This window comes from Ctenopharyngodon idella, chromosome 6 (assembly GCF_019924925.1).
Source record: "Ctenopharyngodon idella isolate HZGC_01 chromosome 6, HZGC01, whole genome shotgun sequence".
Lineage (NCBI taxonomy): Eukaryota > Metazoa > Chordata > Actinopteri > Cypriniformes > Xenocyprididae > Ctenopharyngodon > Ctenopharyngodon idella.
This window is the reverse complement of record NC_067225.1, coordinates 9,387,081-9,402,790: the sequence shown is the minus strand read 5'-3', so window position 1 is coordinate 9,402,790 and position 15,710 is coordinate 9,387,081. Positions and strand designations below refer to the sequence as shown.

The 15,710-nt window shown below is 37.5% G+C and overlaps 1 protein-coding gene across 5 annotated transcripts in view; it reads left to right on the top strand.

Moving 5' to 3' along the window:
• Window positions 1-15,710, top strand: part of tanc1a (tetratricopeptide repeat, ankyrin repeat and coiled-coil containing 1a) — an 89,226-nt gene that overhangs the window by 32,405 nt on the left and 41,111 nt on the right. For 4 of the 5 annotated variants that reach the window (XM_051897593.1, XM_051897590.1, XM_051897592.1 and 1 more), the window contains exons 5-6: window positions 12,095-12,216; window positions 15,489-15,699. In XM_051897593.1, coding sequence (XP_051753553.1) covers window positions 12,095-12,216; window positions 15,489-15,699 — 333 coding nt within the window. Of the gene's footprint in view, window positions 1-11,706; window positions 11,873-12,094; window positions 12,217-15,488; window positions 15,700-15,710 lie in introns of those variants that run through there. The other variant, XM_051897594.1, reaches the window with a different exon arrangement.

Sequence of the window (15,710 nt, the reverse complement as noted above, 5' to 3'; positions counted from 1 at the left end):
CAGTCCTATTATCCATACTTAATGTGCATTCTTGCATTACTTTGGCAGTAATGTAAGCCTACAACCTTACACCAATCCACCACCTAAAACCAATGCACACACAAACACACACACATCTAGCTTTATAATAAACCTGGAATTCTATACTGCAAATATTGTTGGCTCTGTGACTAATTGCTTATGTCTCTCTATTGTATTGATAAGTGTCATCTAAATGCATACATGTAAGGCATTTTGTTCCATCGGATTACAAGGGAGACACATACCAGTTTACACGTCTCTTTTGCCCACTTTCGACCACTTCTTTCCTGATTTCTTTGAGGGGAGAAACAAATGCGTTTTCAACTACCTCTGGAAGTGAAAGTGGACAAGTTCAAAATGTTTTAGTCCTCGTTTACACCTGTTTTTACCGTTGTCCACTTGTGATTGGATTAACAAAAATGCTTTTTAGTACCAGATGTAAACAGGGCCTAAATGTAACAAACTGTACTAAAGCAATAGAGCTACTTTAAAATTGTACATAGGCAGTGGTATTTTTTTAGGGTTGTCAAAAGTACTGACTTCGGTACCAAGTCGGTACTGAAATTTTAAAAATGTGACGATACCAGCATCTCCCCCCTAGCATTTGAGCGCTATGAGAAGCTCCTTTAAAGGCGCTTCTCATAATTATTATTATTTTGAACACTGTTGAGTGGATTCTTAAACACCTCTGATTCGCCATTGTGTTCACGTGCTCAACAGAAACATGTTGTAAATGGACATCTTTGACGCTTTTCACCAAATGCTTACACAGATACACACGGGAGCATTTGAAAGCAGGCATCTATCAGTGGGTCCCTAATATATCCATTGATAGATGGATCCGCTGATAGATGTTTTTGAAGCGTTGATCATTGCAGCCAATCACAGACATATCTGTTGAGTGCCTGAACACAATGGCCAATCAGAGATGTTTAAGAATCCGCTCAAAATGCTAGGGGGAAATGCTGGTATCGTCACATTTCTAAAATTTCAGTACCAGCTTGGTACCGATGTTGGTACTTTTGACAACCCTAGTATTTTTGTAGGCCAGCACAGAAGTTAACATCACCCTGGTTCCTTCCGACATCACTTTTGCGATGTTTGTAGTGTGTGCCGTGTGAAACGATGCAGTGTTAGAATGTTATGGCTAAATACTTAACAACCAACAGCCAATCACCACGTGTTGTGTATATAAACAGTTATTTCAGCCTTCAAGGGGGAAAAATGTCAAATGGTGATGGAAAGCACATCAGTTTGAGTGAAGAGGTTGTTTAATTCTTACGTTTATAGTCCAAAAAGTCCAATAGCAGAAAATATAATGGATGGCAATATACAGTATAGCCTAATATGAGTACGTGCAATGCACTGACACCACAAATATACAAATAAGAACTTTACCCCAGGTTCAGGAATGTACTGTGTGAAATGTCAGGACTAATTGTTAAACCCGTGTAAATTATGAGCAGTGTGAAATGTAAAGCAACATAACCCAGGATTCGGTTTACCCAGGGTTTAGAATGACCCAGGGTTTCAAGTGTGAAAAGCCCGAATGAAGCAGTAAAAGCAGACTAGTGAGTTTGCCTGTTCGGCGTGATGACGTTTAATGTTACCGACAAGCTTTGCAATCCCATTTAGCCACATGTTAGCAACTGTCTTTTTCAAGAAAAGTACAAACTTTAAAATTTGCAAGAGGGTATTACTGATGTATTTTATGTCGTTGAATAAAATGTGAAAATATCTTGAGCTTGTGTTAACCACAGACCTTATTTCAGACATTTAATCAAACACACACACAATAAAAAAACCATTGACTTTAGATGATGGAACCAGAAAGTGCTAAAATGGTAGTTTCTGGGTTTTGGCCTACAAAAACATCATTCTTGCAGCACACTATACAGTATGTGTCGTAATTTTGTTCTGACATGTTTGTGTTTCCATTAACATGTTTTGTTCATTAAGCGGTGTTCACACTAGCTGTGTTAGCATTAACTTAATTAGGGTTATCATAATAGATTATCAGCTGATATTAGAGATTTTCCTTTATTTATCGGTATCGCTACCTTATATCAGCCAATATTAGATATTTAATTTAATAATGCTATTAAATAATGTTGATTGCCTCACTAACTTAAGTCCCAAAGTTAATAACATATAAATGTAATAACTTATATACTTGCATAACTTATAAATGTAATATTTAGAACATCTCAAAATAAATATTTAATTTGAAATTTTTTGCATGTGTAAATTCAGCATTTACAACTATTCTTTTTTTTATTTTTTACAAAATAGTGATTAAAATTGATCTAAAATTTGTAATATTGGCCATAACATGAAAATATTTATTAGCTTAACAGTCTAACAGAATTTTATCAGTACATCTCTAACCCTAATAATCAGTTATTAATTCAACTAGTAGTTCCATCCGAAGAAAAAAAAAAAAGGCCTCATGTAACCATGTCAGTTGGAATAAACTGGTCAAATCCGATTAAAATTAAATTTGGGTGGTTTAAACCTTTTGATTAATCTTGTTAGGAAAATATTAGCTTATCAGTTTCCTATAGGAAATTGCTGTTTTAAAAAGGTATCACAGGGACAAGGTTGACTAGCAGAGACCAGTGGCAAGTGCAATACCATGTACAGTTGAAGCATCCAGTTAATAGTACAGTTAAGGCACAGTCAAAATCCACTTTTTAAACAAGAGACCAAGCAATACTCAAATTTGTTCAGTCTCAAATATTAGAGTTGCAGCCTTTCGTTTTGATTGAGCTGGCAAATCTCTATGGCAACATTGTGTCTGTTCGCTCTGAGCCATGACCAGCGTTTTCCACTGTTTTCTTCAGAGCTTAATCTCCATGATTCAATTCTAATGAGCACTAATGATTTACCCAGCACAGATCTTTCATCACAGGCCGATAATACCGCACCGCATCCCGCCGTTTACGCCATACTGCCGCTCGTTGCCTTCCTGATCCGTGCTTTCTCCCCTGTTACATGTGTTTCAGCCATTAGCTGCAAAAATAAATCTTGGATCGACAGGGCTGTAATTTAGATGTCACTTTGCAGGAAAAACTTTGACTCGTTTGACCGAAAAATCACCAGACTTTGCCAGGTTGAATTATGCCAGTTGCTATGGTTGTCTGAAAAAAGACGCTTGGCCAAAGCAAATGTAATAAAGTTTAATGGGCCCTTCTTTTAATGACAAGTGTGCATTGGCTCAAACAATTGCTAGCATGGAGGCGTGCATGCTTTGTATAAAATTAACAAATAAGATTAATGTCACCCATGATTTATTGAATGAATCACTTGTTTTTGCTACTTATCACGACATCACACATTCTGGCATCTACACACTGAAATTAATAAATTAAATGAACATTTACAACAAAAAGTTGCTCTAAGGATCCGTGGGTGCAGTTGCTGTCAGTGTTGTAGGAACATGTTTAATTTGAACTTTTCAATGGTGGCACTGGGATAACATCAAAGTTAGAGCAACAAGATATAGCCTGTTATTACCCATGTGTGGGATCGTTTTGAAAAACCCATAATCAAAGTTTGATGACAGTTTTATTAATAAGTGCTATCGCCGGAGATAAAAAAGGCTACTCATTGTCTAAACTGATTTGAAAGGATCTTAAATTCACGTGGCATATAAACATTTATTTTTGACAAATAACGATTATGACTAAGCGCTGGCTGCAAGGAACTGCAAGAACAGAGTGAACGTTCAGCACATGTTCAGTTAATTTTAGCATTATAGTTGAGTCCATAGTTGCTGATGTACAACCAGGAAGGATATGTTAAATTTAAGGGGTAAATGTTTTTCTGGTCCTCTCATGCTGTCTGTCTCGTGTTTTGTATCATTCATTATCATATTAGCAAGACGCACATTTGTCTTAAGTGAAATTAGGCAGCCCCAGCACTGAAGATCACTGGAAAAGTGCATCCCTCTGGTCTTATGATAAAATTCAGCAGATCTCAGTTCTTAAACCCTTAATCCTCTGATTATTTCTTTGGTCTGATCCATTACAACAAGGGTCATTAAAATGTTACAACTAATTGTATTTGTTGACCAGTGAAAACATGTCATGCAAATTGATTAAGAATAGGGCTGCACGATTTATTGCACGATATGAAAAATAACAAATTGCGCTTAAAAGCGATTCTTGCCAATGAAGAATTGTTCCAAATGCTAATCCATCTGAAAGCACTGCGAGTTTGAGTCACTTATAATGTACATTTGAAAAAGCAACACGCGTCAAACATCTTTCCAGACATAAAAGCATTTATAAACATTTTGTCCAACAAAAGACAACATTTAATAACACGTTTTTACTCCAAACTCCCTTCATAACGACAGTTGAGCATCCTTCTGTGAGATGATGTGGCTTCTTACACAGAATAAGGCATTCATGTGTTTATTAGTCATGTTTAATCAATCAAAGCATTTCAATCTTCTGTTTATTCAGCTTAAGCTGCGCATTAAAATAATCGCATACTTTGCCAAATCGTGTGCGATAAAATTTGCGATAAATCGCGATCTATTTCGTGCAGCCCTAATTAAGAATGTTCTTGTAAACATTGTTGGGGGTAACGCATTACAAATAACGTGAGTTATGTAATCAGATTACTTTTTTGAAGTATCTAGTAAAGTAACCCATTACTTTTACATTTACTACAAAATATTTGAGTTATTTTTTTCAAAAAAACTGACGAGTTACTTTGTTTTCCCATGTATTGGCTGACAGCTCTCCTGTCCCCATGTTGAGAAAAAATTGGGAGTAAGGTGCAGAGTTGTTGAGATCATTGAAGGGTGATTTCAATTTTGATGTGAAGGGGACTTGACATTTGCCAAAAATAGAAGAAAAATTTTGTTATTAAAATACAAACAAGAAACCCCAGCCCAGGTGAGAAAAAGTTACGCAAAAGTTTACTTTCCGTAAAGTAAACTTTTGCGTAACTAAGTGCCACAATTAGTTACTTTTTGTAGGGAGTAACGCAATATAGTAACACATTACAATAAAGGTAAAAAAAAAAAAGTTTAAAAGTAACTTTTCCCAACACTGGTTGTAAAGCATCTTAGTTGAATGTGAGAAATATTGTGGACCTCCTGTTTGTTTGTTTGTATTTATTTATTTATTGTTGTGGTTTCATTTATTTGGTTGTATTTATTTAATTATTATTTTGGTTTTATTTATTTATTTACATTAATGGTTTTATTTACTCATGTTTTTGTTTTATTTAAAATTCACTTCACAAGATATAGGGCCCTATCATTCACCCGGCTCAATGCGATACCAGACGCCACGCAAGTGTTTTTTGCTAGTTTCAGCCTGATGCAGTTATCATTTTCACATCCAGAGCCACGTTGTTTAAATAGCAAATTAACTTGCACCCATCTGTTCGCCCATGGGTGTGCTGGTCTGAAAACGAGGTGTGTTCAGGTGCATTGTTGGCGTGTTGCTATTTTGAGGCAACTGAAAACGACTGCGCCATTGACCAACAAAAACCTGCTCTAAAGTCAATGGTGCAGTATATATTTTTTTGTTATCAGTAATATGCGCCTATAGGCGGGTGCACAACACGTGTACACTCTGCCTTTTACACACACAGCCAAATATTAAAAATAAAAGGATTACAATGTAAAAGATCATTATTATTGTGTACATAAAGATAAAAATGCCTACATGTCATGATTTATATTCATTGCATGTATCAGAATTACCTATTTGCAGTTATGATAAATGAATTTGGCTAATTATTTGACCAATCGTGGCAATACACACATGTATTTAAACTGACTCGTCAGGTTGAGCGTGTCTTTATTTTGCCATGTAAATAGCAAATCCGCCATGGTGCAAGCTCACCTGGCTTTTAAAGGGAATGGGAGATGAGACTCTGATTGGTTTATTGCATGTTATGCCCAAAACACACCCATGACTCATTAAGAGAATAGGTACAACCCTTTTGGACCATGCACCGGGCACACCGACCATTTTTTCCATCTTTAAACTAGCAAAAGTGGATTGGGACACGCCCTAAATGCACCTGCGCCATGTGCATCAGACCATGTGCTTAGATTGTTAAAATAGGGCCCATAAAGCTGATACGTAAACAAAGGTTAATAGTCAGCTTAGCTCCCATTGGATTGTAGTTTACTATGGCTGGACCCCTGAATTGACCCCTCAGCTTTCTGGATCAGAGCTGTCTCCGGCCTCCACCCTGTCTGTCTGGCTGAATGACACTCTCTCTCTTCTCTATGGCTACTGTTCAATCATATTATTTCCTTGTATCTTACTCTGTCTTGCGCTCTATCTTGCTCCATGTCCGACGTCTTCTTCTCCACCTCCCCCTCTTTTTTCACACTCCTCCATACATCGATGCATTCTCCCTCTCTCATATCTCTCACCATCTATCTTTTCAGGCTGTTTCTCTGTCTGTCACTCACACACATACATGCACATGGTACTGATGAAGAGCATGAGTTTGTGTACTACAAAGGTATTTCCTTTTATTTCATAAGCTGTATGTGGAAGAACAAGGTCATTTGGTGAAAAGAGATGGAGTGGAGATGGAAGTGTGGACAGGGGGAGGGGGAATGGTGTTCCCGAGCTTTTTAGCATGCAAATAGATTTTAGCGTCTAGAAAATGAAAACGACAAGAGCTGAATAAGATTATGGCTGTTTCACAGTCTGAGAGACGGGATTGATATGGAGACTGGAGAATTTAGAGGAAACGGAGAGATATGAGACGCAGAGAAATAAAGCATTTTTGTGTCTGAATTACTGCAATATCTGATTTTATTTATTAATTTTTTTACCTGGTTCTCAAACCGTATGCCTGGCTGAAACGATTTGATTGGAAATTTACAGTAAAAAATAAATATATTTTATTTAAATTTGTATTTGTATTGAAATCTGACCATTTGACATAAAAAAAAAAAAAAAACATGCTAAAAACTAAATTCTTAATAAAAGTGAATTTAGGCTTAACATCATTAACTTGCACAATATTAAAGATGGATAACTTTACGCAAATGCACAGCAACTCACTTAAACATATTCTAAAAGGGAAAGCCCTCTTCAATTTGTGTTCAAGTTTGTTTTTGGCATAATATATTACTATCCCTTTGTGCTAGAGTGCCAGAGGCAAACATAGTTTGAATCTAAAAGAAATTAAAGATATCTAAAATTGCCCGATAAACATCAAGTACGGTACATCCATACAATAAAAAGAAAAAAAAAATGCTGATATTTTTGCTCACTAAAGTAAGGATCTAGATGCTTGGTTTAATGAAGGCAATAGTTTTGATCACAGTGTCCAGATTTTTATGTGCTTTTGGCAGATTGGAGAACTTTAAAAATCAAATTCCAATCATATTCAAAATATTTCTAATATCAATGTGACCTCAAATTTTGTTCAATGCTAAAAACATTGGTGGACTTGGTGGTAGACCTGTCACGATCATAAATTTGTTTTTTGCTGATGATTAATTGTCATACAAATAATTGTGATTTAACCTTTTAATTCTGTTTTGTTCACGTCACTTACAGTGTAAGCCTAATACATTCTTTTACTTGGAATTGTATATAATAAAAATTATAATAAAATAGGCTGACATAACACTAACATATGGCAACTTTTTTAATCATCAGAAAGCTGAATAAATAGCTGAATAAATTTGTTAGGACAGGACAATATTTGGCCAAGATACAACTATTTGAAAATCTGGAATCTGAGGGTGCAAAAAATCTAAATATTGAGAAAATCACCTTTTAAATTTGTCCAAATGAAGTCCTTAGCAATGCATATCCACTCACAAAAATACATTTTTGACATATTTACAGTAGGAAATTTACAAAATATCTTCATGGAACATGATCTTTACTTAATATCCTAATGATTTTTGGCATAAAAGAAAAAACGATAATTTTGACCCATACAATGTATTGTTGGCTATTGCTACAAATATACCTGTGCGACTTATGACTGGTTTTGTGACCCAGGGTCACACATAACATAACATAACATAACATAACATGTTATGAGTAACATCTGATGCTATAAATGGTGTTGCTGCTTATATTTCTATGATATCAAATTCATACACAGGTTTATTCTGTGCTTTGCTGTTCATCACACGTTTAGAATTTAGATTTACACACTCAAACAATCAGGAGGGATTCTGGCAACGGTTCGGAAATGATTTTCACACACACACACACACACACACACACACACACACACACACACACACACACACACACACACACACACACGTGTTACTAGACTTCTAGACTTGTGTCCTGCCAAAATGAGCAGGCACCACTACAATACTGCTTGAGTGCTCTGCAAAAACAAGCCATGTCTAACTTTGTGTGTATGCGTGTGGAGGAAATGGTTCGCTGTACATAGTCTTCATACGTAAAAGGAGAGTGAAATGTGTGAACTCATTGGGAGGTCTGTGTCCTTTTGCCAAACATAGATAAACTGGGGACCAGCTGAGAGAGGAGCTGGCTGCAGACATGTGGACTTCAAAACAATCCACATTCATTTCATGGTCCTAATGTCTGAATGTGAAAAAAAAAAAAAAAAAAAAAAAAGCTGAATAAATGATGTTTAATTAGGGAACATTTATCTGGATTAGCATGTGCTTTTATACGCCTTCGAATGTAGACCCGGAGGACGAGCGTGCATATGCTGCATTTCATTGCTCGCTAATAAATGTTTTATGAACGATGTATTAAATATGGATTCTGCCTCAGGTTTGCCTGTGAATTCTGCTGTCAATTGAAAGCAAACAACACTAGCTGACCAGCAGCATCGATCGATCGTGAAGTGATTTGTGTAAAGCCAGATTGATGGCAGGAGATGTTAACAAGGGAGGGGGGTAGAGAGGAGGAGCAGGACAGAGTGTTGCTGACAGAGTGCAGTATGCTAATGAAGTGTGGCCTGTTGCCCTGTCATCCCCTCAGGGATGCTACACAAGACTTCTCTGCTCATTTACATAGCGTAATTGCGTAAATATGTCAGACCACATATTTCGCTTTTTTTTTTTTTTTTTTTTTTTTAATTGTGCATTTGTGTCTTGGTATGTACTTGGTATGAACACATACATGAAATCAGCATTAGAGTTTTTGTGGCATTTCATCCATTTGTGCTTTGTGACTGTCTAAATCATATATTAAAGGGATTTTTTTTTTCTTTCTCTGTGGTGGTCAGTAACAGAAATTAGCTTTTTCATTAAAGGACAATATTTGCCACCTTAAATTGATTTCCTGGAGCATTTTCACCTTTTTATAAGGGCATCTTTTGAACGTAGGTTATCTCAAACGGTTTGTGCTACAGACATGAATGATGCCTGGCATGCAGAGATGGGTAGTGCTATTACTCTTCTAAGCAATTAGATTTTCACCTAGTGGACAATAAAATGGTTGAAAAAAAAAAAAAAATTGCAGAGAGTGAACCAAGAGATCAGAATATGGAAGAGACTTAAAAGTGGGCTCTTTGCTCTTGTCTTTAACCACCTAGTTAATGCATAGAAAATCACCACTCATAAAATTTTAGTAGCCACATAACAACACCCTGATAACCACCCAGAATATCCTAGCAACTTGTTTTGCATAAAAAAAACACCAAAAATGTAAAACAAATAAATACTTTTTTTTTTTTAATTCATCCATAAATATGTGATATATTTTCATAAGACATATTTCCTTTTATTTTTCAGTAGATTTTTGAAAATGCATTTAAAAATATAGCTGTGAGCAGCAATTATCGGGGTTCAAGCGCTTTAAGGCCTTTAAGCACATGAGTAAAAAGGTGTTGTTTTAATTAGCAAGCCTGTAACCATCTCGATCATAGATGGAAAAGACCATTTACAGGCAATTTACAATAGGAAATAATATGGTTTTTAAAGCTTTTTAACAGTTATGGAGGTTGAGCCAAAAACCTAGGACTAGTTCACCAAAGTTGGTTAATAATCTCCAATATTTAATGAACGATTCGATGGACAGTGGCGGTCCTAGAGGAAAAGTTGCTCAGAATGAGGAGTTCTACCATGCGGTACGAATGTCGTGGCTGTGTGAGAAAAATCACGTGATATACGAACCCCCGGTGGCCAATTTCTTTCAGATTTCTCACAGGCATCTAGGGCCGTGAGTCAAATAGGCCCAGTGAGTTTCATTCCATTTGGCCTCCGATAACCTTGCCTGATAGCTGCAACCTTGCCTGATAGCTGCCTGATAGGTGCATGTTCTCATAGACAGTCATGGCACCTCAGACAAAAACACCGCATGCCAATTTTCAAGTCAATCGAACTAACGGTGAAGTAGTTGTCAGTTGTTGAAGTAGCCATTTTCATGCTTTTTTTCTGTTATAGCGCCACCAAGTGGCCAGTTGTCACATCCATTTTCACGCGACCACAGAATGAGCTCTAACATATGTGTGCCAAGTTTGGTGAAAATATCTAATTCTGTTCATGAGTTATAGCCATTTTAGTAAAAGTGGCTAGTTTAGTTTTGGCGGCCCTTAGGGCCCATGAATCGACATTTAAACATTTTTTGATAATTATTGACAATCAGACTCCAGAGAATCTTGCTGCACTGGTTTGGTTCTGACGATATTTGGTTCCAAGGATTCCAACGATATAAGACACTTGATCCAATGCCTAACGGTTTAGGAGTTATGAGCCATTTCGTACTTTTACCACTGTAGCGCCACCATCAGGCCGATCGGGGCGAGCCTTGGTGACGTCGTAGATGGTGTGAGTAATACCAGCCCTCAAAGTTTCAAGTCTCTACAACTTAGTTTGGTCTGCTAATCACTTTTAGGGGAGAATGCTGATTTTTTTGGAAATGTTAACAATTTCATTAGGGTTTCAGAGCTATGCACTTGAACCCCTAATTGGATGATTTTCCATTGATGATCTATTCTATTTTAAACAACATTCATATTGAATTCAATGACTGAACACTAAAATATTCTGAATAGTGAATATTCTGCTGGAAATAGTGTCATGCAGAACCAGATTTTGTGATTTGATTGGATGATCAAAATATGAAACCTGTCAGGCTATATATAATGTTACTGGTTAATATTTTCCCCACCTAAAGGGTTACATCACCAAAAAGAATTTAGTCTTTTCATTAGAAAGCTGTTCTCTGATGAATCATGTGCAGCAAAACAAGAGACATTAATGAAGAAAGTAATTTTGATTTCATGTTGTCATAATGTTTAGCCGACTGGTCTCTTTTTCCAAATCTAACCGGTTTTAACTCAATGAGCATCACTTAATTAATTTCCTAAACTGTCAGTATCTAACATTAAGTTAGCGCAGAATTATGTTTTTCTATTGTATCTGTGCAGAATCGCAGGATGGTTTTGTGCACGTAAGAAAAGGAGCGAATGAATGAACGTGTGTGTGTGTGTGTGTGTGTGTCTAGCCAGTCGTATTCTGAGAATGAGAGCTAGCCTAGTGATTGCAGCGAGCACGATCTCTGCTCATTCACATTCACACCCTGTCCTCTCTGTCTCACACACACAGCCTCTGAATGGATGGAAACTTGGTTGTCATAATAACCGCATCTCAAACGCAGGCTTTCTGAAGCTGTGCGGAGCACTGTACAGACAGTGTGTTGTACTACAGAGCGAGAGATACAGGGCAACAGAGAGGAGGGGGAGAGAGGGAGGGATTGAGACTAAAAGAGAGAGAACAGTTGTGAGAGAGAGAGAGAGATGTGAGAGGGAGGGACGGAGATTGCGAGAGAGCAGAGGAGACTGTGAAAGACAGCGAGAGGAGAGGAGAGGAAAGGAGAGCACAGGAAGTGCCACACCGGTCCTTTGGATCTTGGTGAGTTGGGACAGATTTGCTGTACGTCCTGGAGGAAAAGCGTTGAATATGTAATTAGACTGAATGTAGTTTTTGAATGTACGTGTGGTCAGGTAGATGTTTTGTCAATGTGAATGCGTCCTTTGTGTGTTTGGGTACCTGTAGACATGTTGCTTTTGGGTGTGGGCTTTTTTGTACATCCTTCCCTAACCTTTTAATGTGTGTGTATGTGTGTGTGTGCAGAGCTTCTCTCGCCGGCTGAGTCTGGCTCCTCCCCGGCTGTCCAGGAGCTCATGACACGGTTGGGCTTCCTGCTGGGAGACGCCATCCCCACCTCATCACAAACAAACATGGAGGACAAACAGGTAAACATGAACCCTACAGGTCTGAACACCCAAACTCCGACAGACGTGCAATCTAATAAACAAACAACCTGCCTGCTGCATCATGTTTCTAAAGATTGTAAGATTAGGACGATAACATCCTTGGAAAGAGGAAACAGCCTCTGAATTTTCTTTTCAGTCAGGTTACAACGAATCAGCCTTAGATACCAGAGGTCATTTATCAGAGAGATTGATTACATTGCTGGAGCTGTTCTGCTTTCAGAAACACACTTTCACTCTGGACACTATTGGAAGAGCTTTGTTTTAGACTTCCACTATAAAAAAAAAAGCTTGTTCGTACCCTTAAAGTGGTGATTTACCATTGGCAAGATGGGCTTTTAATGAAACTTGGCTGTCTGTGAAGTAGAAACACAATTTTTTTTAGAATCGGTGCAATATGACTAGATAAAATGGAGAACAAGGACTGTGCCATTCCCTTTTGCAAAAATCGTAGGAAAACTTCAACACCCATAATGCACTGGGCTCGATCAGACTACACGAATGGGGATACAAAAATGTGGAAGTACGATCTGTAGTTTTCACAAAAGCCCTGGAGCTGTCAAAAAAAAAAAAAAATGTTTTTCTGTTTTCATTTTGATTTTAGTTAGTTTTAGTAATTTCGTTTTTTGTTTTTGTCATTTTTAAAAAAAAATATATAGTGTCTATATAGTTTTTAGTAATTTTTGTCTCAGTTTTAGTTATTTTAGTACATCAAGATAGACTAAATGAAAATGTCTTGGCAACTAGATGAAAAAATAAGTTTACTCTTCTTTATATTTTATATTCAGATATCATTTATTTTATTTCAAGCACCAAAAATGTATTTTTTGGTTTTAGTTTTAGTTCCTGCTGATGTCTTAGACTTACGCTTTGTGTTTTCCACCGTATAGCTGTAATATACTTTGATCTTCATTCAGTCCCTTTTTCAATTTGTTTTTAACATTTAAATCTATTTGTTTTGCTGTGTCCAAATCATCATACAGTAGGTACATCATACGGAGTTTTATCTGGGATCTAAGTCACTCTTAAGAGGCTTACGTAGCGTTTTTATGGATTGCGGCACACAAAGCTCCTAGTTGCTGAATTTATCCACAAACGTGTTTCATCAGTCATGAGAACGTGCTTTCGGATTGGCCAGTTTCTGATCTTCCCTTCGGGCTTTTCAAACGCAGTGCATTAAGTATGAATGCTGGTATATGCGTGTTTGGTACTGTGTACGTGCACAGCTGCTTTATAAGGATTGAACCCGTCTTGATGTGAAGAAGCACCCTGGAGATGTTGCTGCCGGTGAGTAATGCAGTTTCTCCGCAGGAAAACGAATGATGCGGGTGGAGCAACAGTGTCCCTCTTACGCACACTTCTCTAACTCAACTGCAGCACTTTGGAAATTATTGAACAGGTGCATGAAGCTCTACCTGAAAGCTTGAGCTGTGCTTTACTCTGATGTGTGTTTGTGTGTGTGGAGAGATGAGAATCCTTCATTGGTGAGCGGCTGGCAGGCAACAGTTCTCTGGGGACCAGGGCTCCGGTACGCTGATTCCCCTCACACACACACACACCATCACTCTCCCTGACCTATATAGAGTGTGGAGAGAGGTAAGAGGAGAGGACAGAGTAGTATCTAGGATTTGATGTACTCTGTATAGTATGAAAACAGAAGTCATACAGAAATTTTCAGTCTGTTGGTTTATGCTTTGTAAGCACTTCCTCCAGATATGCAGCAGGTAGATTACCCATAATTTCTCACACCCCAACAATGGGGTGTAATCTGCTTTCAGCTTTTTTGGTTCCTTTAAAGTAGTGGTTCTCAACCAGGGGCCTCAGCAAACTTCCAAGGGGGCCACAGGATGACTTAAAAGTATTTAAATTATTTAATTGCTATAAATATATTAACCTAACCTAACTAAACTGAAATGCTAAAACAAAGGCTACGTTCACACTGTCGGTCCAAATCTGATTATTTGTGTATTCGATTGGTATCTGATCTAAAATTATTGACGTCCACATTGTGTATCGCAGCAGTCAGACTGGATTTCCAGAAATGCGATTTGATAGGATTTCAAACCACATATGAATGTAGCTCGAAACGGATTAGTAAATTTGCATTTCATGTGATTTTTGGCTGGTCACACTTGCTAAATCTTGCTAATCTGATTTGGACTGACAGTCTGAACATAGCCAAAATGTTTTTGGTAACACTTTAGTATGGGGAACTATTCTCTCTTTTAACTAGTTGCTTATTAGCTTGCATATTGACTATTTATTAGCACATATTAATGCCTTATTCTGCATGACCATATTCTACATCCCTAAATCCTACCCCATACCTAAACTTAAATACTACAACAACTACTTTACTAACTATTAATGAGAGTTTATTAAGGGTAAAAGTCATTGTAAATAGTGAATGTGTTCCCCATACCAAAGTGTTACCATGTTTTTATTAATAAACATACATTTCTTAACTTTTGGTGTTACAAAATGAATCATTAATTTAATATATAAATACTCCCAGTTTGTGTTAATAAAAATAGTTTGAAAACAAGCAGCTTTGTCACAATTACAGCAGAAATATTGAAAATATCTTGGCTTATATTATCTTTAAATATTGTGTCAGAATGGAGGGCCTTCCAGTCGAAAAGGTTGAGATCCACTGTTTTAAAGTCAACATGAAACTGTTCGCAACCCATTTTATTATTATTTTGCCCATCTTTATTGGCCTTGCTTAGATTGTGGAAAGTTGTCATCACAGATGAATTTTTCACAATAAGACCAGGATTTAAACAACCTTTAAGTCTCAAAACCTTAAACATTTAATGCAACAGTCTGTTTTCTTTTCTTTTCTTTTTTTCTCTATACCTTTACTTCTTGGCTTTTTTCCCCCCAGACTTGCAGATTTATACTTTATCCCTAACCAAAGCATTGCCATTGTAAACACTAGTAAAATGCGGATGTACATTTGTCTGTGTGTTAGTTACTGTCGCCATTGCAGCCTAAATCTGTTTCCAAAAGCATCGTATTGGTTGCTTATATTGGAACAAAAGCAGACTGGAGGGCTTGGAGTATTTTTGGCCTTGTCCTTGTATGGACATAAGAGCTGAGTTTAACGGTTTCCATCTATCACTTTATCTCCTCGCTCCCTTTTTTGTGTTTCCTCTGCTGTCTCTTTTTTCCTTTTTGCAGTGTTTATTTACTTTTTTTCTGTTTGTTTCTCTTTTTCATAACTCTGTCTCTCTCCCTCTCTCACTCTGTAGTGTATAGTGTCCAGTCAGGGCGTGAGCCCCTGCTCCACTCTGACCAGCAGTACGGCGTCTCCCAGCGCAGAGAGCCCCTGTTCCACCTTACCTGAGAGCTCCTCCAGCAGCAGGGCTCCTGTTATCTGCTCTAGCACCTGCTCCACTGCCACCTCCACCATCATCACCACACCTAGCTCCACCCTGGAGAGCAAGGACAGTGGAATCATAGGTAACATCTAC